Source organism: Argopecten irradians, chromosome 8, assembly GCF_041381155.1.
Source record: "Argopecten irradians isolate NY chromosome 8, Ai_NY, whole genome shotgun sequence".
NCBI classification, from domain to species: domain Eukaryota; kingdom Metazoa; phylum Mollusca; class Bivalvia; order Pectinida; family Pectinidae; genus Argopecten; species Argopecten irradians.
The window spans coordinates 36077369-36105320 of NC_091141.1; the positions used below are offsets into that span (position 1 = coordinate 36077369).

At 35.5% G+C, this 27952-nt stretch overlaps 1 protein-coding gene across 5 annotated transcripts in view; it reads right to left on the minus strand.

Moving 5' to 3' along the window:
- Nucleotides 1-27952, minus strand: part of LOC138330240 (myotubularin-related protein 13-like) — a 79681-nt gene that overhangs the window by 6813 nt on the left and 44916 nt on the right. The window contains exons 29-42 of one of the 5 annotated variants that reach the window (XM_069277705.1): nucleotides 26080-26189; nucleotides 25282-25518; nucleotides 20839-20946; nucleotides 16465-16512; nucleotides 12636-12838; nucleotides 11951-12124; nucleotides 10988-11278; nucleotides 10069-10249; nucleotides 9388-9515; nucleotides 8559-8786; nucleotides 6132-6435; nucleotides 5161-5313; nucleotides 4630-4781; nucleotides 3047-3178 (exon numbers count right to left, since the gene is read on the minus strand). In XM_069277705.1, coding sequence (XP_069133806.1) covers nucleotides 3047-3178; nucleotides 4630-4781; nucleotides 5161-5313; nucleotides 6132-6435; nucleotides 8559-8786; nucleotides 9388-9515; nucleotides 10069-10249; nucleotides 10988-11278; nucleotides 11951-12124; nucleotides 12636-12838; nucleotides 16465-16512; nucleotides 20839-20946; nucleotides 25282-25518; nucleotides 26080-26189 — 2449 coding nt within the window. Of the gene's footprint in view, nucleotides 1-3046; nucleotides 3179-4629; nucleotides 4782-5160; nucleotides 5314-6131; nucleotides 6436-8558; nucleotides 8787-9387; nucleotides 9516-10068; nucleotides 10250-10987; nucleotides 11279-11950; nucleotides 12125-12635; nucleotides 12839-16464; nucleotides 16513-20838; nucleotides 20947-24498; nucleotides 24514-25281; nucleotides 25519-26079; nucleotides 26190-27952 lie in introns of all 5 variants that reach the window. The other 4 variants (XM_069277707.1, XM_069277706.1, XM_069277708.1 and 1 more) reach the window with 4 other exon arrangements.

A 27952-nucleotide genomic window follows, 5' to 3' on the forward strand; every position in this document is an offset into this window, starting at 1 on the left:
TTGGATCATCTGTGGCAGCCAACTTGGATTTTGGATCGACATAAAATATAACAACACTTGGTCGGGACCATGTCAGGATCATTTCATGCAGGTTTCAGCTTAATCACACTGGTAGAACTTGAGAAGAAGTTCAAAATTCAAGATTTTGGAATATTTGACTCTCGTGACCTTGAAAGTAGGTCAAGGTTATTCATTTTCACAACTTTGATAGCCCTTTATCTCAGCATGCTATTGACTAAATATGAATACCCTGGACCTTTTGGCTAATTAAAAGGTGTAGTTAAAAGATTTCAGCTTAATTGACCCCTGTGACCTTGAAAGAAGGTCAAGGTCATTCATTTTTATAACTTTATCCCAGCATGCAACTGAGTATGGACTTTTGGGGTTAGTTACCCAAAAATTTTAGCCATGACCCCTGTGAGCATGTCATTCATTTTCACCTTTGGTAGCATCCCAGCATATGAGGTATGAGTACCCTGGATCTTTCAGTTAGTTTCGTTCAAAGATTTTAGCCTATTTGACCCCCGGTAACCTTGAAAATACGTCAAGGTCAAAAACTGTTTTTGTAGCCTTATTTGCATGCTACTGGCTAAATATGACCCTGGACCTCTTTGGTTAGTTTAGAAGAATGTCGTTCAAAGATTTTAGCCTATTTGACCCCTGTGACCTTGAAAGTAGGTCAAGGTCATTTATTTTCTCAACTTTGGTAGCCCTTCATCCCAGCATGCTACAGGCTAAATATGAGTTACCCCCTGGTCCTATTGGTTATGTTAGAGAAGTCGTTCAAAGATTTTAGCCTGTTTGACCCCTGTGACCTTGAAAGTAGGTGGTCAAGGTCATTTATTTTCACGTCTTTGGTAGCCCTTCATCCCAGCATGCTACGGGCCAAATATAAGTACCCTGGACCTTTTGTTTAGTTTAGAAGAAGTCGTTCAAAGATTTTAGCCTATTTGACCCCTGTGACCTTGAAAGTAGGTCCAAGGTCATTCATTTTTACAACTTTGATAGCCTCATCATCCAAGTATGCTACAGGCCAAATATGAGTACTTTGGGCCTTACGGTTATTGAGAAGAAGTGTTTGAATGGTAAAGTTTACGCACGGCGCACAGTGTGGACACCAGGCGGACGACTGGACGGACGGTGCATGATGACTATAGGTCATCCTCACCCTTTGGGTCAGATGACCTAAAAATCCTATCACTTTACTGCAGTGGTTTCATATATCATCTTTCAGGAGAGGCGGTACAATTTCAATTTCAGGGAGTACTGTTCTAAACTATTTGTATGCTATCTTATGTAATTCAGGCCAAATCAAGTGTTACCACAGCCAGGTTTAACTGCCTAAAAGGCCCGGGTACTGCCTGTAATTAAATCAAAGTGCCAAGGCCACTCATAGATGCTGTGAATGAAGGACTCAAACAAAGGAATAAAGAAATTGGTTTATCATTTATATTAAATTTAGTTACCATGTTGTTGTACATTGCATATATAGATCTTTACTGTACAATGATGAATTTTGGAGTGAAACAAAAAATATTTATTATCTTATTATAATTTAAGTTGATTCAACAACCATAAGTTAAATAGTTTGGTTTTTTCCTGAAATAACTGAAATATATTTTAGCCTATATCAAAATTTCTTATTTCTGAAATAAGAAGATTTATTAAACCAATAAATCTGGTAAAAAAACTTTGTGCCATTTTCGTGTTATAAGTGATTAATAAAATCTAGGCTTATATACACAAATTAATTACTGAACTTTAAAATTTCATCAATGTCTCTTCAAAACAAAAGAAAACAAGTTAATTAATATCCATTTAATAACAACAGAAATATTGTGATTTTCGGATTATGTATTGATTTCCTTATTAGAAAGATTAACATGGCTGCTTGCAAGTTTACGTATCACTTTGCTTTGCCGACTTTAGACTACTAAATCATGGCCAGATACTTTTGTCAAATAGAAAGTCATAATTGGTTACCTATTACAACAATCCTTTTATGTAATGAACCATTGTTGCAAATAAAATATTGTGTATGTAAAACATGGTGTATGTTTGTTTAAACACAACTTGCAGTGCACTTTCACTACGGTAATATGTAGCTATGAATATTCAGCTTAATAGCAATGAAGTTTAATGGGAGGCAATTCGAGCTTTCACATCTCTAGGTGGAAGAGAGCGTAGTAATTTTATCAGATATAGTTTGCAACTTCAACCAAATAGACTTTTGCAAAACACATTCAAATCTTATTTTTTTGTATAAATCATTAAAACAAATATAATTAATAATCAATTATAGTATCAATTTTGTATCATTCAAATAGATAAGCAAACTTAGAAAATCTACCCCGGAGGAATAAATTAAGAAGGGGTTGTGTGCGATTTTTGGGTGAACACCAGATGATTCTCGTTATGAAAACGAAAAAAGTTCTTAGTAAACATCGGAAAACATCACTAATTGCATAATTGTAAACATCAATTATCGTTGTGACAATTACTGTACATGTGTGTTTTATTATTTTATACCTTCAATATTAGGGTGTTAAAGTAACAAAACAGCATTTAATTTTCATCGCGGATTCTTATTATTGTTTTGATGTGCTTAAGCTCGCCGAGCGTACCTATAATTGCTGTTTCACAGCATCAAAAAACACCTGCTACCGGTAAATCAATACTTGGTGGAACGTTTTGTTGCTGATTTTAATAGAAAGCCAAACCTTGAATCGCTTAGTTGGATAAAAAATGGCTGAATGTTTTGATTACAGAGTGTATGGATTCAGCTTAAATGCACAGTGAGAAGTTGTATTAAATGATATACTTTAAATTTCGTCAGCATGCATGATGTTTACATGAAAAGCTATATCCAGATTTTGGATATGTACAGTATATCAATTTTGTAAAAAAAAAATGAACTATGGCATGAAATTTATAATTTGCACAGTATATTGCGGAAAAACATTCAAACCAAATCCAAATCAACGACATTTGTATCTTGTATTGCATGAAAATACACAACATAGGAGTAATAATATATATTATTCACCTCAAAGAAAGCGTTCTCATCAGATCTCTTCGGAGCTCCCTGTACATTTTTGATCGGCTGTATCGACACAATGTCCAGTAAGTCGATAAATCCCTTACAACTAGAATCTTCCATGGCGTCATAGTACCTCAACTGTCAAAGAAAACATATAGAATTTACAAAATAAATATACAAATCTTTCATCGCATCATAATACCTCAACTGTCAAAATAGATACATAACAGGTACAAAATAAATTTACAAATCTTTAATAGCATTATAGTACCTCAGCTGTCATTGGAAACAAATAGATTTCACAAAACAGATATAATACTCAATTTTTCTATAGCATAAAAGTACAAAAACTTGAACATTAGAAAATAATTAGGTAATAAGATAACATCATTTTCACCCAGTACAATGTTATAACAAAGATTATACTCAGTGCCAACACGGACATTGACCATCGATCTTAAACCTTCATTTCAAAGAAAACTTGTAAACTTTTTTGCATACTTATGCTGCCTAGTTAAATTTGTCTGATGAAGATGACAGTACACATCGTACTAGTCATCTGTCTGATGAAGATGACAGTACATGTACTAGTCATCTGTTGATGAAAGTGACAGTGTCGTACTAGTCATCTGTCTGATGAAGATGACAGTGTACATGTACTAGTCATCTGTCTGATGAAGATGACAGTGTACACTTACTAGTCATTGTCTGATGAAGATGACAGTTACATCGTACTAGTCATCTGTCTGATGAAGATGACAGTGTACATCGTACTAGTCATCTGTCTGATGAAGATGACAGTGTACACATGTACTAGTCATCTGTCTGATGAAGATGACAGTCTACACATGTACTAGTCATCTGTCTGATGAAGATGACAGTCTACATATACTAGTCATCTGTCTGATGAAGATGACAGTGTACACATACTAGTCATCTGTCTGATGAAGATGACAGTGTACACATACTAGTCATCTGTCTGATGAAGATGACAGTCTACACATACTAGTCATCTGTCTGATGAAGATGACAGTGTACACATCGAACTAGTCATCTGTCTGATGAAGATGACAGTATACACATCGAACTAGTCATCTGTCGGAGGAAGATGACAGTGTACTACATCGTACTAGTCATCTGTCTGATGAAGATGACAGTGTACACATCGTACTAGTCATCTGTCTGATGAAGATGACAGTGTACACATCGAACTAGTCATCTGTCTGATGAAGATGACAGTCTACACATACTAGTCATCTGTCTGATGAAGATGACAGTCTACACATCGAACTAGTCATCTGTCTGATGAAGATGACAGTGTACACATCGAACTAGTCATCTGTCTGATGAAGATGACAGTATACACATCGAACTAGTCATCTGTCGGAGGAAGATTTACATTCTACACATACTAGTCATCTGTCTGATGAAGATGACAGTGTACACATACTAGTCATCTGTCTGATGAAGATGACAGTGTACACATCGTACTTGTCATCTGTCTGATGAAGATGATAGTCTACACATTGCACTAGTCATCAAAATATCACAAATAAAATTTCCACTACAACAATATCATAACTCTTTACCTGATGTTTGGTAGAGTCGAGGACAAACCAGCGTTGTTTCCAGCCTTTGAGCAGTGCGCCGCGTTTGAATAAATATCCTTCAAATGTCTGTTGTTCACTACTCCCTGATGACATCTGTTCATATCCAGTAGAAGTACTGGGTACAGTAGTTACTGAAATGGAAAAAATGGAAATTTATAAAACTACTTTTTTATATGTGAAAAATTCTTTCAAATCATATTTTTTTTATTTTTGCTATCACATCAATGTTATATATATAACTGATAAAAGACAATAAGAAGAAGGAACTTTAAAGCCAATATAAACCAGCTGTCCTTTGTGCCTACAAAATTTTGTGATTTCCATATCAAAACATTTTCTCTGATTTAAAATTGAATGGAGATATCTTTGATTTCAATTGTGCAAGAATTGTCTATGATATTAATTCATGGAGAGAAAATTTCGCAATTTTACCTTTATCGTGAAATTCGAGAAAATAAATCGCAGGCGAAACAAACTTGCTTTACAGTGATGTACCTATACACTACTCACCTCCTGTGACAGACCCTGACTCTGAACCTCCCGCCCGCGACACATTTGAGCTGCTGTTGCTATCGGCGACAATCTTGAGTTTGGTACAGTTTTTTGGTACATTGTTGACACACTTCTCATGACAGTTGTAACCACAGTCTGCACAATGCATGCCTGTAATATAAATAATCAGCTCTAGAGACTATTAGATATAAGAGAGTTATCTGCCCTTGTGGGTAGGTATATCAGTGTTATATTATATTTTTATGAGTGTAACCTCATATTTTTTGAGAAAATGTAGCTTTTCCATGCAAAGTAAATGACGGGACAATTGGAATCGGCCCCCAAGGGAGTTACCTCTGACATATATAAAGACCGAATTGAAACTAAATTTCCTTATTAAGGAATAAAAGCAATAAATTTTATCATTTAATTTATAAGCAAGTCAAATGAACTATGTCCCCTTTTAAAACACTTTACATTATTAAAGGAACGTTCCTTTGAAATGATTTTGAACTGCAAAATAAATGGAAAATTTAAAATGGAAAATGTCAAATGGAAAATGTATTTACTCTAATATTTCTGCATCATGCAATAATGATTATGTTACCTGTATTCTTGTACCATATAACATATGTAATCAATTTTCTTAAATTTATTTTATATTTTGGAACTTCATCACTTCCCTGACATTAAAACAAAGGAATGTCACTTAAACTGTAATGTGTAACATAAAAACAACAAATTGTAATTACCGTATTCGACCCAATAAGCGCCCACATCCCTATAAATGCCCCTTACCCTTTTGAGGCCTCAATTTCAAGGCCAAAATTTGTACAGATTTGCAATAATTATGATATATATAATATATTTTGTTATTGTTGTTCCATCTGCTAACCCTTAAAATTTCTACAAATGAAATTATTCAAAAGCTCTAAAACGAGAGAGAAACTACCCACGAATAATTTGAGTAAGATACAATAGATGCCCACCTGTCTTGAGAAGTCCCCATAGGACCTGAGAACAATAATCACAGTACACAGGTGTGGTGTACGTGTATTTCTCGAATCTGTGGGGCTGACTGAACATCTTGGCCGCCTCACCAAGCATCTTGCCCTTGACAAGGATCTCCAAGGTCGACCGTTTGTGGATCGAGCGGCCATGAGACCGCACCATCTGAGTATTGAAGGAGGCGTTCCTGTGGATGGTGTCGCGATTTGGCCGCTCTATTTTGTCCCAGACTGTTTTCCACTTCTGTGGCAGTAGGCCCAAATCATTCTCAGTCTTGTACATCTCCTACAAGAGAACATTCAGTTTCATTTGATCCGAAAAATTTGCGGAAAATTTGAATATTAAAATGTATTGGAATACATCTGACTAAACCGATCGAATTACACAGCAGGGGAAGTCACTCTAATCGCTCTCGACTAGGATGTTGCTTTCGATGTCACAAGTCAGGAAGCGCCGGTAATTTTGGATTAAAATATTGCGTTTGACTTTATAGACATCGTTTATATGCTTTTGCATTGTATGTGTGTGATTATGGATTATCGGAGGACTGATGCGTGACTATTACTCTAGGAAACAAGAGGCCCAGAGGGCCTGTATCGCTCACCTGGTTTTTTGTTAGTAATTATCACAAGACTCTGACAATTAGAAAAATAAGCAAAATTGACTCCTAAAGTTTAATTTTGAATCACAACCATACAATGATGCTATTGATACCATACAAATATGCTATCCAATACATAGGTTCAGAGACAAAGTAATTTATATGAAAGTTGTAGCCTAATTGACCTTTTTGACCTCGCATCTATTGCCGTCTAAGGCCCCGGGGGTCAGCCCTATCATTTGTACAATTTCAAATCCCAACACTATAAGGATGCTACCATCGCATTATCAGTGCTCTTCCATTCTTAGTTGCAGAGAAGAAGTCGTTAATGTGGAAATAGCTAAATTAACCCCTTTTGACCCCACCCTTCAGGCCCCCGGGGGGTCAGCCCCATCATTTGCACAATTTTGAATCCAAACCCTATAAGGATGTAACCATTGCATTATGAGCGTAATCCCATGTTAAGTTGCAGAGAAAAAGTCATTTATATGGAAATTGACCACTTTTGACCCTGCCCCTCAGGCCCCCCGGGGTCAGCCCTATCATTTGCACAATTTGGAATCCGCATCCTATAAGGATGCTACCATTGCATTATGGGTGCTATCCCATGCTTGGTTTCAGAGAAGAAGTCTTTTATATGGAAATAGCCAAATTGGCCCCTTTTGACCCCGCCCCTCAGGCCCCCCGGGGGTCAGCCCCATCATTTTTACTATTTTGAATCCCCAACCTATAACGATACTTCCATTGCATTATGAGTGCTATCTCTTGCTTAGTTTCAGAGAAGAAGTCGTTTTTATGGAAATAGCCAAATTGACCCCATTTGACCCCGCCCCTCAGGCCCCCGGGGGGTCAGCCCCATCATTTGTACAATTTTGAATCCCCACCCTATAAGGATGCTACCATTGCATTATGAGTGCTATCTCTTGCTTCGTTTTTATGGAAATAGCCAAATTGACCCCATTTGACCCCGCCCCTCAGGCCCCCGGGGGGTCAGCCCCATCATTTGTACAATTTTGAATCCCCACCCTATACCATTGCATTATGGGTGCTATCCCATGCTTGGTTTCAAAGAAGAAGTTGTTTATATGGAAATAGCCAAATTGACCCCTTTTGGCCCCACCCCTCAGGCCCCCGGGGGATCAGCCCCATCATTTGTACAATTTTCAGTAAGTAGCCCATAAGGATGCTACCAGTCAAATTTTGTTGAAATCCGACCAGCGGTTATTGAGAAGAAGTCGATTGTTGACGGACGACGGACGACGTACGCTGTGGTATCCCATAAGCTCATCTCGGTCCTTAGGACCAGGTGAGCTAAAAAGGTATACTATTGTGAAAACATAACTTTAATCGAGGCGGGGTAAAAATTCCAATATCGTCTCTTTCTCTGTTTTATAGTAAATATACCGATTTTTTAAATAATTTTTCAAATCTCGTAAACCACAGACTAGTAGTCAGTACCTGCCAACTGCCCCACATAGGATTTAAATCTGTGACTCAGAGGTAGAGGGCTTGTGGTAAATGTTGGGACATCTTAACCACTAGATCACTGTGGCCAAGAGACCATCAAAATGTAATTTTACCCAATATATATATAAAACTGTCTCAAGTATTCATAGGATGTAAAATGCAAAATTACAATTTTATAAAGATTCCTAAATTATCTGCTTTGCAATAAAAATCTAGGGTGAACTTGAAGAGCTTGAAGAGAGAATAAAGAGTTGCTCCATAAGAAATTTCATTTTGCATAAACATGGTTTAGATTTAGTTACTATAGAGACGGAGAACTGATCCCTAATATATAACTAACCTGTAGCTGCCATGTAAAACTGTCAGGTTGTTGTATACGTATGTTGTCATAGCAACCATTAACAACCTTCCGCGTCATTTGACCCGAGGTTTCTGTAATTTCCTCCTCATTTAGCTGTATTTCCCGCTGCGTAACCTCAATTTCGTATGGAGGGCCGTGGGCCAGGTCCTCTGTTAGATAGTACTCCCAAACACGCAGATTTGACATGTTGGAGTATGGCCGCAGCACCTAGCAGAAAGCACAACAAAAATTAATATATCCAAGATGTAGAGCCATAGATGTCAAAGTATGTCTGGTGGGTAAGTGGGTCCTCCACCAGCCGCCTGGATACTCAGAGGTATGGAGGGGATTCAAAAAGAAGGGAAACTATAATTCAGAAGAGACAATCTTAACAGGCATGAAGTGAGTGTTTTTGAGGTTATGGATGTTGAGAGATTGTCTCTTCTGAAACAAAAATTAATGATACATTCAACGAAAAATATTTATCCTTTGGTTTTTTTTTTATAGAAAACAAGGCCCACATCACAGACTTCTTCAGAATTAATTTGATTATTGACCGATTGATGGAATTTGACAGTTTGAACTGGGAACATAAGTGTCTAGATTATCATAGTGTGGTCAAAAGAAGACATACTGGGTACTTCAAACAATAAAATTTGAATTTTTGCAAATCTTATTTCACAATCAAGTAACACATGGTTTTAGCATGTCTCATTATCTTAAAATCTTTTTTTCTGCATACAATGTTTCGCAAAATTACGAAGATGCTATTCTGCGAAAAATTACTGACTAAACGATATAATGTTGTTATGACTAGCTCGTCACTTACCATCTCCTGATCGTGTGGACTGTAGTAGAAGTTCCAGAAGATGGATGATTTACGGTGATGTTTGTCTATGTAGTCCCATACTGACATCCCCAGGCTGGGCTGGTGTTGGTGGCGATAGGCAAACCCACCTAGAACACAAAACACAGACAATGAATCACAATTTATATAGCAGTTAATTTAAGGAAAGAAGGTAAAACTGTTGTAATGGCTGTCGATACAACACAGGAGAAATACTCAAATTATGATCCAGAAACGAATGGAAAAATGAAGATAATATCTTTTTATCAGGAGAAAAAGAAGCGGATTTGTGATCCGAATAAGGGAAGGAGTCAACTTAAGACTCAGAAGAAATGAAGTAAATGAAGGCGTTCATCTTGACTCAGAAGAAATGAAGTAAATGAAGGCGTTCATCTTGATTGAAAAAAGATGATGTTATTTTGATCAATATAGAGAGGAGTTGACTTAAAGACTCAGAAAGGAAGTTACTGGTACTTACTTCTTATTTGGAAAGGATACAGTAATTTTTTTTTATCCAGAAAGGAAAATTTGGCTTTAGATTCAGAAAAGAAAGGAATTTTATCAATAATTCCTGAGCTCTTTGTGGTTTCTTGAGATTTAAAAAAGAAAGTTGGTTCAATTTTTCTTCTCAGAATTATACAACAATGAAGCCATCAGACTCACCCTCGACGTCGGTGTCATCAATCTTCGGCGTCTTCCTCTCCTCACACAGCCAGCCGGCCTCCATACGCTCGTACTCATTATCTAACATAAAGCTCCGGAAACGACTCGCCACGTAGTGGTAGGCCAAGAAACGCAGGTAAAAATCGTTATATTCAAACGACAATGGGAACTGGTTCATCACCTGCACAAAGAGACAATGTAAAATTTCTTCTTTTTGGAGGGGAAAGAATGCCAGTAGATTCGGAGAGAAACTTTCAACAGCATTTGTTTATTTGCTTTTTCAAATAATTTCATCAGTCACAAGACAAATTGTCCACAAAAAGTTCTGTATCAGTGGTTAGAGCTAAGTTCTGTATCAGTGGTTAGAGCTAATTAAGGAATACAAACAGTAAAATTCATGAAGTTATTCTATCTAGTATAGAGCATCCATTCGACTGTAGGAGTCAAATAATCTGGAGTAATGGTGAAATATACACTGCCTTTCATAACAAGAAGAGGATCTCATTTTGAGGAGTCTAAATACGGTCAAACCTGACCCATTGAGTTAAACAACCTTTTGTAATACGTATATGACTTTATTTTTTCCTCTGGTTATCATTTAGATACCTGAATTAAGCAACTCCTTGTCAGATGTGACTAACGACCATACTTTTGTACCAATAACATCTTCTTTGAGCAACTCTCCAAAGGTGTATTGGAAGCACTGGAAACAACTGCGTCATATTTTTCTACCACCCCCTCGTTTCAGACATTCATGAACCACCCTATGGGTTGTGATTTTGTTTTCATGCCCCAAAGGCAGAGAATGATGCTATTGGCCTTAAATTTACCCCATTATCAAAGGCCACTTTACATGCAGTTGTACTAACATAGCTGTAACAACCGACTACAAAATTTAACAAAACAATTAGAAACAAACCTGATGGACTACATCTAGGAACTGTAAGAAGAGTGGAGCGAATCCGCTCGCTTGGTTGGCAGCAGTTTGGTTACTCCGGTGTGTAAATCTGTGTCCAAAGGACAGCCATTCCTTCTCCACAAGGGCACGGAAGCCTTCAATCGTACGATAATATGGGTCGAGGAGAATTTGGGCCACAGATACGACTTGCGTTGTGAAATCCCAGCCGTCCTCTAGACACATCATCACAGATGACCCCTGTACGTCTAAAAGGTCAACGGTGGCACCAGCCAACTGTAGGATGTTCTGTATCTGTGGGGAAAAAAAAAAAAAAAAAACTTATTTAAATATACGCCAAGGTTTGTATACTGTCTTTGCATATTACAGAGTTAACTCCCTTGCAGGTATGTATCCATTGTGACGTTATTATTTTGTGAGCCCAATTCACGTAATTTTCTCCGAAAAGTATGGCGTTATGCTCAAACACATGACGTCACAATCAATACTTACCCACAACAGAAGATAACTCTGTAATATGCAAATACAGAATACCAAACGCAAAGTCTCAAAGACCTTATACACTGTACAACTGAATGTTATCATGGATTCAAGCAGAATAGAAGGAAGTGTTCTGACTCCTTTTTTCACAAACACTAGATATTGAGAATTGTATTTTCACAAATATAAATTAAATGTTTATATTGAAGATTTTTCATTCACGAACGTATGACCAAAACCTTCAGTGATTAATACCAATATTACTGTCAGCCAAAGTCACATGATGGAATATCTTCATAAAAAGCATTATGGGTAATGAATCAAAGTAATGTACCACACCAGCACCAGCAGGGTTGCAAGTTTGAAACCTATGTTAGGTGTTGTTATATACTGACAGTAGGTTGGTGGTTTTTCTCCAGGTATTCTGGCTTTTCTCCACCTCCTAGCATATTTTTAAATGATGAAGGATGATAAGTATAAGCGTACCTGTAGGAGCCATTCACATTCCTCCACTGCCTTATAGAAGGTGTTTTCCTGAGTGGGCGGGGCACTGGGTACACACGCCCTCATCAACTTCTTAAAGCTTGCCTTCACATGTCGTACTTCGTAAAAATCCACTGGGATGAAGTCACACTTCGGAAAAGATTCCATTTTTATACCCTGGAGAATCAAGATCACCAGATGTTTGGAAAATATCAAATCAAGATCACCAGATGTTTGGAAAATATCAAATCAAGATCACCAGATGTTTGGAAAATATCAAATCAAGATTCTTTTGTATTTTCAATAAAATTTTGAATGGAATTCAATGAAGTGGAACAATTTGTATTAAAATAAATCTGCAAATTGAACTTTGTTAACTTTTTCACACTTTTTCTTTCACCTAGGAGACTTTTTATATTTGTTTTTCAATACACAGTATAACTTGATATCTAATTATTATTGGGGTGGCAATGGTTATTATGGTGTCTGAAGTTATAGCCCTCCATTTCAAGCCATGTGTTTACAGCCGATGTATTACACTAGGCAAGTACCAACTGAAGGTTGATAGTTTTTTCTCTAGGAGCTCTGGTTTTCTTCCACTATTCCAATCTGACCGATATTCAAATGACAATAACAGATAGGACATAAAGCAAACTTAAACCTAAGTACTGAATTAAGGGTTTTGTACCTTCATTTGTGCCTTCTCCCCGAGAACATACAGAGCCACCCGTTTAAGGCCCTGAACTGAATTGTTGATGAGATCTCCATGGCTACGGTCACCATAGTTACCCTCCCCTAGGGCTCCATTAATACGAGCTGCCGCAGAAGAATCAAGGCTGGCAGTTCCACTCATCCGTGACTTTTCTTTGATGCTGCCAATTCTGCCGAAAGCTGAAATACAAACAAGATAAATATATAGATATATATAGGACCATGAAATCAGGGTGTTTTAAGATTCATTACATGATAGTGTAATCATCAAAGGGTTCAAACGTACACATGATCATGATCACTGTATAAAAACTGTCATATAAATGTCAAATCAGTTATAATCAGTCACAAATTAACAGTTCTTGAACAAACAAAAATCATAAAATCAAAATGGTTCATGGAATGATGAAATTAAAATATTTAATTTCACTATTTAATCTACTGCACACTTTCAAATATTCAGTTTTTTTCATATATAATTGTTAATGGTTACAAATCATGAATATCATGCTGTCATAATTTGAAAACGAGGCTTCAATGATGAATAGTTGCCATGGTAACGGAGCTAAATGACAAGCACACACGCTACTTATCAATGACCATGCGACACGTAAGTTTGTACCGTATTATTTTAACACAAAGTCACATCCTTAATGGATTATTGAATTAATTACATGTACAGTGAATTAAGCAGATATAAATGGTTGATGAGATGCTCCACAAGAAAGGGCAGATAACTGTGTAAAACCATGCCAGTCCACTAATATGTATACAATAGATATATATAATGGTGTTGAATTGGTCAGTACGGTTGTGTTAGAGACTTACCAGTTACGCAGTTAAAACTTCTTCTTTTAACCCATAAACCCTCACTTGATTGTGTAATTAGGTCATTAACTTTCATTAATGTATGTTTTTATAATAACCTTTTCAGTGCAAATGTTTTTTATCCGAATGATTATATTGTGGTTTTTTTACCCCACCAATAGAATGTGGTAAAATTATTTCATCTTTTCCTTATGCAGTTATCTAATCTTCTGAACAGATAATTATTTTCACCTTTTTATCTGTCACTAAGAGCAGTTACTCTGTATGTCACTAAGAGCAGATAACTCTACCTGTCACTAAGAGCAGATAACTCTACCTGTCACTTAGAGCAGATAACTCTACCTGTTACTGACAACAGATAACTCTACCTGCTACAAGAACAGATAACTCTACCTGCTACTAAGAACAGATACATCTACCTGCTACAAAGAGCCAATAACTCTACCTGTTTCTAAGAGCAGAGTACTCTACCTGCTACAAAGAGCAGATAACTCTACCTGCTACTAAGAGCAGATAAATCTACCTGCTACAAAGAGCAGATAACTCTACCTGTCACTAAGAGCAGATAAATGCATAATGAAAAGATAAAATGCTGTGATGGCGATATCCAGGTGGTAGGCTCAGAATAGAGTACCACAACAGGTGCTGGTAGAAGTTAGAGGGTGGGGAAACCAAAGCAATACTAACGACACAAGTTAGTAGAGGAATGGAATGGGAAGAGTGAGAAAGGAAGAGGAAGGGACAAACAAGGAGAAAGGGAGGCAAGGGATAAGTAACAGTTGTGTTGTAAAGTCAGAGAAGACATTAAATAGTATAGGAATATAGACATACAAGGAAGGAAACAATTAATCATTGAAGAATAGCAAATTAAGAATACTTATATGAAAGACAAACGTAAAAGATTTAAATGAAAAGTACAAAGATAGAAAAACAAGTACATGATAGAGAGGAAATTGACAGAAATCAATGTAAGGAAAAGTACAAGGGGCCAAATAAACTGGTTAATCTCAGGTAAGATGGAATATTAGTCATATTATGTCACATGTGTTTTAAAACACAGAGGGAGGAGAAAAAGAAATCTTAAATCAGCAAAAGAACAAAGAAAACTATGAAAGACAGACATACTATAAGTAAGTCTTCAAAGTAAGAAGGAAGTTTATAAAGAGGCAAAAGTCCACAGCGACAAAATCCATAAACAGACAAAATTCCATTGAGAGACAAATTCTATAGAGAGACATAAGTTCATAGAGAGACAAATTCTATAGAGAGACATAAGTTCATAGAGAGACAAAAGTACATCGAGAGACAAAAGTTTATTGAGAGACAAATTCCATAGAGAGACAAATTCCATAGAGAGACAAAATTCCATAGAGAGACAAATTCCATAGAGACACAGATTCCATAGAGAGACAAAATTCCATTGAGAGACAAATTCGATAGAGAGACAATCAACCCACTTAGACAAACCCAATTAGAATTTACTCTCAGAGAGTAGTGTGTATATGTGTTAGTATAACCTTGTATTACCCCTGGGGAGGTTGGGTTGTCTCCCTTATCTACACTAGGACAAACTCATCGTTAGTGTAACCTTGTATTACCCCTGGGGAGGTAGGGTTGTCTCCCTTATCTACTTTACTAGGACAAACTCATCAACTATTTCTTCACTTCTTTCATGCCTCCATGCCTTTTCTTTCTATCCACTACATTTGTTGACAACTTTTACTCTGTACTTACATCTCATCAATCATGTCAACATGCACACTTACAAGCTGCCATGTTTTAACTTATTAATAGCTTAAAACTCTCATACTTCAGCACTTTATAATTAGTTCACATCGGATGATTGCACCTGCAATAAGTGTAGCTTGTTGAAATAGGATTTTTTTTTTGGTTGTGGAAATTTAAAATCTCAAGTTCCAATTCTGCTCACAAACTAGATATCTAACCAAAATTTTGCTTTAGAATCCTTTGAATTTTACATTGTAGTTTGCGCTTGATATCGTATAAAATGAAATAGGTTTTAATGACTACAGTTAATATGCAAGTATTTTAACATTATGTTTTACAATTCTTACAAAGTCTTGCAAACAATATAAGAAAGCTTTTTTTTTTTTTTTTACTACATGTCTTTGTATATCATAGCATCATGTTTATTACATAAGTGCAGCATATTATATATCAACTACATTAATATATATATGTATATCCAATTCAATTTAATACACATGAAATTTTACTAACAGTTTATGATTATTGTGAAAAGTACTCTGCATTCCAATTTCTGAGCTGGCAGCTTACATAACATACAGTCCAGTCAACGTATATACACTACAGAATCTAGAATCCCTGGGAAGTTTACAAAACATATGGTCGGGTCAATGTGTACACTACGGATTCTTGAATCCCTGAGGATGACACTGAGCTAGATTATCTATATATGTTAGTACAGCAGTACAGGACTTGGATACTGGCACAACAAGATTCACCTCCTCACAAAAACCCAGCCCAATATTCAGCTTTATCTCAGAACCAAATTAAGACATTCTTAGAGTGTGCAAAAATTATTGAAAACTTCGTAAATCTTGCCTTTCAAAAGCCGACACATAAAAAGACAAACTTCAAAAATTCCACTTTAAAGAACCAAAAATATCTGATTATCTCCCTTGAACAGATTTTAATGATTTAGGAATAGATTTTCATTAACAAAAGCAGATTATCTACCCTGAATTCTATATTTAGAAAAAGACCAGATATCATATCTCTTCATTGACATAGCTGATTACCTCCCATGACTGTCTCTTTTTAGCAGAAATAAGATTTTACCCCACATAACAGGTTATCTCCCCTGGATTATAGATTTGAGACAGATTTATCCCCCTTGGCAGGTTTTGCGTGATGGAGGTGAGTTTGTGCAGAAGACCACAGGAGTCAGACATGCTTCATTCGTTTTGTGCCTGACACATATATAAACGTTATACTTTGCCAGTAGCCAGCTCGTGACCGTGACCGCCGTGGCAGGGTGAGGACTGAAACACACATGTACGTATAGATATAAGTGTGCAGTCTATAAATACATACTCCAGTGACCCAATCGTTATACACACGTACAATGTTACCATTCCTTATATGTCACACAATTTATCGCCTGAAATAAATAATCTGGGATTCCTTATACAAGGTATTGTCCTTGATCCCTGAAACACGTTTAACTCATTCACCCCTGTAGACACATTTAGACTCTCCTAAATCAAAGACTAGACCAGTCCATTATGACATTTCAGGGTGTATGAGGTAACACCTTCAGCTTTTGTTTCTTATTTTTTTCTTAAATCATGTCATCTTGGAATTTTTTAACAGAATACAGAATGGACATAAAAGACTTTATGATAGAACTCTTACAAATAATCTTCCATACTTCAGTTTTCATATATACATCTTCTCTCTTATAAATCTGTGGAATGCTTACAAATTCTTTCAGATTTACTCACTAAAGTCTTCCTAAGATATTATTTAAAAATCTCTAGAAGTACATAGTCACCAGATAATGCTGGACACACCATCTATACTAGTGTATATAATGCTTCTTTTCGAGTCAAGACAGAACAAAACATTATGTCTATGCTAGTGTGCCTGTATTCAAAAGTTAAAAGACATTTATATCAAACCAATTTCCAGTGTAAAGTTAGATCACACAGGGTTTTAAAAGCAGAATAATGCTTGTCTAATTTCAAAGTTCTAAGTGTGCATCCAAGACTTTTTAAACATATCTTAAGCATCCTGATCATCAATCTGATTGGTGTAGAATTCTGAGAACTATTGTAAGGATTCTATTAAAATGTTGCACTCATGTTAACCAATCATATTAGAGCTACTGTGTAGAAATCAACCAATCAGATGATAGCTTATATAGGGTTATAAAATAACTGAGAGGAATGAACCAATCCAATGAGAGGTAGTATATGGGAATGGACCAATCAAATGAGAGATAACATAGGGGTTACACAATGACAGCCAATCAAATGATATGTACTATGGATGATATGGCAACCATGATGATGTTATTTAAAGTAGTCTGAAAAAAAATTTGTAACTACGGTAGTAAATTGTGTGACCTCTGACCTATTCCTGTAAAGAAGATAATGTCTTTACAATAAATAAATAATAGTATGACGTAATTTACTCTGTAATTTGACTGTATTCAGTTTTTTACCTTTTTACAACAAAATCAAATTAAGGTAGTTTCAAAAGTCTTGTAATCAAACATGTAATGTCTTGTACAGGTTCTGTATGTAAAAGATTTACATATATTAATGTCATTATTTAGTTTTGCTTACATACAAGAGTTAGTATTACAAGAACATTATCAGAACAATTTCAAACATGTGATGAAAATGAATTAAAAATTTGACTGTAAAAGAATTGAAAAAGAACATAGCATTATAAACATTACCTCTGTTTTGAGAAATTATGCAATTCAAATTTTATACATAATATCTTGCAACATACCAGTAATAATATATATTGGGAGGGTTTGAAAAGCAAACCTTGATCACCGCTTCTGATAATTCATACATTGTTCAGATCAGAAGTAGCTACAGCCAATATAAGGAGACTAAGGTAAAGCTATGGTCTCTATAAAGCTATGTGTAGGGTTGGTAAAGCATAGACTATAGACTCATTGGGGGGTCTAATTGTATTCTAATTTTCCATTTTATCATGCTCCTACTGCTAATATTTACATTAGATTGTAAGATCAAACAAATTTGGGTGATAGACTAGCTTTTATACTATATACCAGCTTTTTTTCGTGTGCGATTTATTTTCGAATATGATATGGATTTGCCTACAAGTACAGAAATTCAATTGGTATGAAAATGTTGTTTGGCATGAAAACATAAAATGAATTTGCCTCAAAAATAAATTGGTTAACAGTATTAAATTTTTATATACAGTCTTTATATTCAACTATTCTGTCTTTGTACATTACAGAGTTACCTCCCTTGCAGGTAGGTATCCATAGTAACATCATTGATTTATGATCAGCAAAACTCATGTGGTTTTCTCTGAATTGTATGATGTTACACTTGCAAAAAGATGCAAAACAATCAGTACCTACAATAAGGTCGCAAACCTCTGTAATATGCAAATACAGAAAACATATATAACTAGAATTTTTCAGACACTAAAATGGTCTCCCACGGCAACAATGATATAGCATCGCAATATCTGTAGAAATTTATACGGAGCTTTCCTGAACAACAATCTGATGCATACCAGAAATACCTAATTAGGAAAAATCAATTTACATTGGAGCGATGTACAGAAACAGGACACCAAAAGCCACAATATGGCATTTACTTACTTTGGGTCTTTCAAACGTGGCAGGTGAAGAATTGAATCGGATCATTAATTTATGCTAAGCATCTGATTAGAAGTTGTTTATGAAAGTCCCATAGTTTTTTTGGAAATTCTTTCCATAATATGATTAATAAAACTATTGCCGTCTGCTCTACAAGGTATCAGCTATAAGATAAAAAATGCCTGAAAATTTATATCACTAATAGTAACAGAAGAAGGACTAAAACAAGAGAAAATCAAAATCAGCAAAGAGCTACAAAATGGTAAAAAGTTAAAAACAATTGTGAAAAATCTTATTTTCTAAAAGAATCTCGCTAAAAAAAAGGAATCAATTTGAATACAAATCATAATAATTAGAAAGGCTTGGTTAAAAAATATGTATGCATCTTTTTCAGGTTTATTACCCAGTTTTTTTTTTTAAAGCATGATGCATGGTTGACAGTGAGAGTAAACATTCAACATGCCATTCCAAAATACTGTATATAAACATAAATAGCAGTCCAGTCAACTCCATATTACATCCTACAGTAGGATTCAAAACTCTATATTATAGTTACAGTAATTAACCTTATTCCGAATTTGCATATTACGGAGTTAGCTCCCTTGCGGGAAGGTATCAATTGTTACGTCATTATTTTGTGAGCGCAATTCAAGTCGTTTTCTCCGAAACGTATGACGTTACGCTCGCAAACACATGACGTCACAATCAATACCTACCCGCAAGGGCAGATAACTCTGTAATATGCAAATACGGAAAAAGCATCCAGGCCGCTTTGAAAAATAGAAGTAATAAGGAGGCACTTAATAGAACTGAATTTGGACTAGTCTTTCATAAAATTATTACACAAAGTAAGCCATAAATCAATTTGCAAAAGAAATGGAATACAGAAACCAATGGTTTTCATATTTTCAGTTTACAGTTAATTCGAGGTAATTAAAAACAATGCCTCAAAAAGGGAAGGGGAGCACATAAGTGTCAGGGTGCTCATTGGTTCAGATGCAGTATATTGGTAAGAAGCCATTTTTTTTCAGACTTTTTGAAGAAATTCAAGTCTCATTATTTTCATTTATGAATTAATTTACTTAAAATTTTTTTATGTTCTTAAATTTCCAGAAACCATCTTTATAAATCATAGTATTTATAACGCACAAATCTTTATAATTATACACAAATACAAAGACCATTGTTTTCTATACAAGGTTTGGAATTGTGTCTATTATAGATAAAGACAATTGATATGGTTGACTAAGCTGCCACTGAACATCCAATATATTGCCATGCATCCAGTCCTTGCGGTGTCCAGACGTTAAAAACGTACAGTAATTTCTGGTGGAATTCCATGGAACACAAGCTCCAAGTCAAGGTTGGGGAACTCTTTGGAACAAATTTAGTTTGATACTAAGAATTTAAAATTGAAGGAAAATGAAAATCAGGTTTTTTTTTGTTTTTTTTTTTAAATATTTCATGTTTCATCTTCACCTTGAACTGTTGATTAATATGCAGCATTACAAAGCAAAAGTATTTCTAATCAGTAAAAGTTCTCAAACTTTATATAAATTTTTAAGCTGGTGATTTTTTTCCCAAAACAACACAGCAAATGGATCATTCATCAACAACAGAAACACTTAATAATTCAAAGAGTTCCCCTTGTCAGCCTGTAGTTTTAGGATAACCTCAAATTCTTCAAGATTTCTTATCATAGAAAAGCTTCCAGAAAATATGAATACGATTTATATAGACCTAGCCTGTTATCTTAACTTTAATATATGTTTGTATGTTACACATACTATAGGTAAAACAATTGGTTAATTTGAAAATAATTTGAGATTCTAATGAAACTGCAATCCATAAATTTGACTTGGATATTAAATTTGAGATGTACCCTAAAACTACGGCGACATTTTGTGTTGCAGGCTTTCTGAGACTCTGTGGGATAGGGAGCAGGCTGTCCCAGTATATCCACGTTATTCAGGCGAAAACAAAGTAAACCTACAAGTGGCGCGAGTTCTGGAGCTGCCGGCTCGCAGGGTGTTGACAGCTCGTGAGAACATACTTCGTCTGGCCGTGTCAGAGAGGATAGATGTTAGGGACTCTCGACTAGCTATAGACGGACAGAAAATAGAATTACAACACGTATCCAACATCCATACAAAGGTCAGGAATTCTCGACTAGCTATAGACGGACAGAAAATAGAATTACAACACGTATCCAACATCCATACAAAGGTCAGGAATTCTCGACTAGCTATAGACGGACAGAAAATAGAATTACAACACGTATCCAACATCCATACAAAGGTCAGGAATTCTCAACTAGCTATAGACCGACAGAAAATAGAATTACAACACGTATCCAAAATCCATACGAAAGTCAGAAATTCTTGACGAGCTATTCAGTCTTTGCATATTAAAGAGTTATCCCCCTTGCAGATAGGTGTTGATTGTAATGTCATTATTTCATGCGCAAAATTTATGTCATTTTCAATAAAAAAAATATGATGCGTGGCTCACAGAATAATGATGTAACAATCAAAACCTACCCTCAAGGGCAGATAACTCTGTAATATGCAAATACTGAATACACAGACAGAAAATAGAATTACAACACTTATCCAACAACCATACAGAATCCAAAAATGATCATAACATCATGCATTCCACTGAATATCCAGGAGAGCCAGAAAGCACAGAATTACAACATTTATCAGTAGAAAAGAAAATCTTCAAAATCTGGTTAAACTTCAAACAGACACCATTGTTTAAAAAGAAATAGTGCTTTGACCCACAGCCATGAAGAATTCCAAAATAAACATTCCAAAAAAAATTCATAAAACAAAGATTTTCAACTGCATGCAGAGACAATGAGGTTCCAACTCTAAAGCAAACCATCTTTCAAAAGGACAAAAACTGTCTTAACAAATACAAACTCTGATGGGATTCTCAACTGTATTACGGGTATTCACAGGCAAAACCAACATTTGGACCCTAAACCACTCATAGGAAACTCATATTGAAACCATCAACTACACATCTTAATCAATACAAACTACCATTCTGATCCTCAACTATACAAACAAAGTACCTCAATACAGTGGAACCTCCCGAAACCGATCATGGTCGGTGCACATAATTTCGGCCGGTTTAGAGAGGGTTCGGTTTGGAGAAGTGAACCGAATACCGTTCATTACGATCCGAATTTAATCGATCGGAAGTCGTTTTTTTACACTAGTGTACCGCATGTATGCCTAGTGTTCGTTAAAACCGACCGATATTGATTGTTAATGTGAATGTTATCACAAAAGAGAGAATCATACGTTTAAAAGGAATGGATTACAACAATCTTGATTCTGTTACCGCTTATAAACGTAGTTTAGTTAGTTAGTTGCGTGAATGTTCTTATGGATGTTCTCGTCTGCACTAACCTACATACGGCCGATCGCTTCCGGTTACGTCAAGAATCAAATTATATGGTCTAATTACACGATGATCAGTCGATGCCGGTCATTATATGACATAGTCATTTTCTAAAACAATACATGGCTTCGGCTTCTTCATCAGATAATATACGACATATGTAAATAAAAAAAAACCCGTGTGATTTGAATACGAAACTATCTCTTTATTACTAGCTCTGCTTGTTTTCATACAGTAAACAAACCGCGTGCACGTGGTAGACTTTCGTTAAATATCTAAACAATAGACATGATTAAATAATTTCATCACTATCTCGGGTATAATTACCGTGTACCTGTAGCCTTCACATCTGTATACATGCCCCAGGACATGGCATGCGACAACTATGGTACAGGTACGTGTGTATTTCACGGTCGGTTGGTCAGACCTCATTGCAATCTATCGGTGTCGCTCAGGTAAGGCCGGTTTTCAGAAGTGTATTTTAGTTACATTTGACTATTCCGATCTCAAAATCGGTCCGGTATTCGGAATTGGGAGGGATCGGTTTTGGGAAGTTTTATATACTATTAATAAAGAGGAATTCATTCCGTACATGACATCCATGTTCGGTTTCTAGAGGTGATCGGTTTTGAGAAGGTTCGGTTTCGGGAGGTTCCACTGTACCACGGTTATTCCGTATTTGCATATTACAGTGTTATCTGCCCTTACGGGTACATATTGATTGTGACATCATGTGTTTTTGAGCATAACGTCGTACTTTTCGGAGAAAATGACGTGAATTGCGCTAACAAAATAATGACGTAACAATCGATACCTACCCACAAGGGAGCTAACTCTGTAAAATGCAAAGACGGAATTATTAAGACATAATACCACATTATAACCCATGTCGGGCAGTTGGTGGTTTCTCCGAGAAATCCGGCTTTTCCTTTCTTATATAACCCTGGCAATTAATAGGTTTTTCAAAAAACTCAATCCCAAAAGAAAACTACTAAAAGGATTGTCAACTAAAAAATAACTATGGACTTGTCAATCCTCATTGGGCATAAACACTATGACAGAATCACACAGAAACCCGGCCTCTAGACGTCAGTAAAAATGTAATAAATACTTCAGAAGATCAAGATATCATTCAGTTGTTTCATTTAGCAAATTTAGCATGGGAAAAAATTGTAATATCCTATGATGTAGATTTCTTAGAAATTAAAGAAAATACTAATTTTGCTTTCAATAATATTAAATTTAATAGAATTATATTTTGTTTTGAGATTGTTTTTACTCTATTATTTTGTGAATATGTTTTGTCCAGATTTTTGTAGCATTAGAACAATGAGTAAGGATCCAGAAGACAACAACAGACACACACACATACGAACACTGTCACTCCAAACAATTGAATATGCTCAGAGATAGAGACAGAGAGAAACAAAATCCAATACACATGCCAATAACAAATAAATCAAAGAACAACAAATACAATAGAAATTCTGCAGACTTTCATGAAATAATGCATAAACAATTCACCAAAAAGGCATAAAATATTGGACATTAAGTTCAGTGTAAAGTTTTTAAAATGTAAAGTGGATGTGAATATTATTACAGTATGGCCAATTGTTTTTTGCGCGGGTTGATAGTGTTGTGATTTCACGGTCAATATCATGTTTGCCAAATTCATCAAATATTAAGAATTAGCTGTATATATATACCTGGAAGCCAAATCACGACATTTTTGTTTGCTAAAATTCAATATCGTAGTTTTAAATCCAAATCTCGAAAATTTTGATTCCTGAAATAACCATCTATATCTAAGATGTTGTGTATATAATTCCTGAAATAACCATCTATATCTAAGATGTTGTGTATATAATAGTGTTTTTTTGTTCGGTAAAAATAGGTCAACAAACAGAATATTTAGACATAAATATCTAATACTTAAAACAGTTCTTCCATATATATATATATATATATTCATCAAATAAATATTTTTTTGGATTAAAATTTCATGTAACATTAAGTTAATTTTAGGGAGGGGTTGGAGGGCGGCAAAAAGATTTTGGTGACCATTTCAGAGCAAATAATTTCAGCAGCACAAAAATACCAGTGAGTTGCTAGGGAAAAACTGGAAAAATGTTTGCAGCAAATAATCATGAACAAAATCAAACTGAATTGAGAAAATAACAATAAAATTCAATAATTAAGCTTGAAATCAATGGAGAAGCACCATAGACAGGTTAATTACCTATATCCTTTAAAACTGAAATAAAAGTTCTTTACTATAAACACAAGGCTTATTGAAATTATTGAATATATTTGATGAAAAAAAATCCAACATAATCTGAACAATTTCATATAATAGAAATATTTCAACAGACAAAGATTTTTTTTTTTTGAATTCATTAAATCCTAGTTAAATACATATCTATACTATGAAGTTGTTTTACTATTCTGACCTTATTTTCCCCAAAATTAGCCCTAGTGGGCAGAAACCCCAACATATTAGTAAGAAAAACTCTCAATTCTAAAACATCAACTGAATAAAAAAAACAAATTCAGACTTTAAGAGTGGAGTAATTCAAGAAAAGGAGCAATTTTCAAACCAAGACCACAGGCAGTCTTGGAAAACATATACGACACGGAAAAAAAATTCAATATGATATGCAAAACCTCAAGTAAGGACATTACTCGTTCTATATACAATGTCAAACTTGGAAACCGATAAGATATCGTCCAAGTTCCCTAAACTGGAAAGCTGTAACTACTGATAGACTATGTGAGTATGTGAATAGCATGTAAAGCATCTTTGATGCCAAAATATAAAGACAAAAAAAAGAATATGACCTAGCATATAGCAAAACTAAATATACAGCTCCCAAAAATGCACACAAGTATACAATCTTGAATATATATATATATAAATAAACATATAAATTTTGTACATATATAAAAAAATAAATAAAAAATTCCATTTAATACACGACTTTTAATGTTAGTAAGTTTTAGTGAATTAAGTAACAAAACTTACAGGTTGTCTTTGGTTTGACCATACTCCGGACGCTGCCGGTTTTGTAGGCCCGCCGTAACATGTCTGGTGTATCCGGTAATGTGATTGGCTGTTCTACCATCATCAGTGAATCGAGACTGGTTAGAGAGTCGCTACACGACGGGTGGTAGACACGCCCGCTGTTGGGCGTCGCCCCGACGATGGCTGAGAAGTATCGTTCTTGTTGTAGACTGGAGGACGGCTCACCTCCTGATGTACCTGTAAATGTGTCAAGACATAATTTGGTTTATTATTTCTGCTCAAGATTGTTAGATCTTACAAAACATTTCACAAATTTATCTTAACAATGTCAGTCCAAAACAAATGTTTTCCAGGTCTGGAGATCAAGAAATAGTTTTCATTTAATAGTCTAAAACATTCTTTTAAATTTAGCCAATCAATGATAATTTTACCAAAAGTTATGTCATTTTTGATTGGCTAAACAAAAGTCAAATATTGTTTCAAGATTCTTGAGCTCATATGGACATGTCGAATTTATATATAATTTTCAAATTTCAAACTGTGACAGCTAGAATCTATTCTATTATATAATTTTTTTTTTCTTTTTTTTTTTTATTTTTTTTTTCCAATGGGCTAGGCACCAATCACTTGATATACACATGGAACTGTCCATGACGGAGGGACTAAGCAAACAAAGAACATATATAGTATATTTCCATCAAACATTCTTAAATAACTTCTTTTTTCCTAACCTATTCAAGAGAGAAAAGCAAACAATATTGCTAGATTTCAATTTTTGAACACTAGTACGCAACCAACCTGAACCACTTTCTGGCTTGAGCATGCCCATTAGGCCGCGGCTGTGAAAACCACTGGCCCGTAACAGTAGGGCCTTTGTTCTTTGGTGACGCCATGTTATCACAGGGAATCTGAAATAAAATCAATTTCATATCATTGAATTTTTCTGTTAATGTCATGAATATCGTAAGACATGTAAAATAACAATATGGGAACACCACAATCTCCTAATGAGCCTGATATTCCGTATTTGCATATTACAGAGTTATCTGTTCTTGAGGGTAGGTATTGATTGTGACGTCATGTGTTTGCGAGCGTAACATCATACTTTTCAGAGAAAACGCGTAAATTGCGCTCACAAAATAATGACGTAACAATGGATACCTACCCGCAAGGGAGGTAACTCTGTAATATGCAAAGACAGAATAGCCCGATTATCATGTCTGTACAATACTTAAAATGTCTAAGACATAAATGCTCTAGCATTTACTGTATAGTTGTTCAATTTTGCGTGTAAGAATGTTTGCGATTTACTGTCGCAGGGTTAATTTTCGTGAATTATCTTTGAAGCCTTTTAAAACGTCATTCATAAGCAGGACTTTGATAAATTTTGAGAGGTATCAAATTTCGTGATTTTAGATAAACTTGTAAATTAAAGATGCTCCACCGCCGACAGAGCATAAATGATATCCCTCACTTTAACAATAATTGGTGTTTAATTGTGTAACATATATGTCTAACTAACACAAAAAATGATATAAAATAATTTATTTTGCCTTCGGTGCATGCGCAATCAGTACTTCATTCCATATAGGATATAGTGCCACAGATTTTTTTCGGGATGCAATTAATTTATACATTTGTATTTTGTAATTTTAACATGAAGTAAAATTAGAAGCTCAAACTTTCCAATGGTGGTAATGGTGTAAAGTAAGTAACTTTGTAACTGAAGAAAAATACTAAATCGTCTGCTCCTGTTTTTGATAGTGGAAAAAATACCATTTGTCAGCGGTGGAGCATCTTTAAGCAAAATTAGTACAACAACCTGCGAATAATGGCAACAATACAGTATATGAAATCAGAGGAGGAAGGACTGCCCAAGGATGTTTGTCTTCCCTAAACAGAAATGATTCGATGAGATAACGATACACTTGTATTTACCAAGTGCGAGGCAAACTTGTATTTGTCTTCACTGACCTACAACAGAGAGCAATAGATTCGATACACATATAGTATGACATTGGAAGTTTCTAATACAGATTACACAGATGTATTTTACAAATTTTCTGGCCAAATTTGGTTACAATCCATGCAGAACTCTAGAACAAGTAGCAATTTATAGGATTTACCTAAATTTCCCCTATTGGGCCCCGCCCCTCCTGTCCCCGGGGGGTCAGAGCCAAAATTTATACAAGTTCTGTTCTCCTTCCCCCTAGGATGTTTCTGGCCAAATTTGGTTACAATCCATGCAGAACTCTAGGACAAGTAGCGATTTATAGGATTTACCTAAATTTCCCTTATTGGGCCCCGCCCCTCCTGTCCCCGGGGGGTCAGAGCCAAAATTTATACAAGTTCTGTTCCCCTTCCCCCAAGGATGTTTCTGGCCAAATTTGGTTACAATCCATGCAGAACACTAGGACAGGTAGCGATTTATAGGATTTACCTCAATTTCACCTATTGGGCCCCGCCCCTCCTGCCCCGGGGGGTCAGAGCCAATATTTATACAAGTTCTATTCCCCTTCCCCCAAGGATGTTTCTGGCCAAATTTGTTTTCAATCCATGCAGAACTTTAGGACAAGTAGCGATTTATAGGATTTACCTCAATTTCCCCTATTGGGCCCCGCCCCTCCTGTCCCTGGGGGGTCAGAGCAAAAATTTATACAAGTTCTGTTCC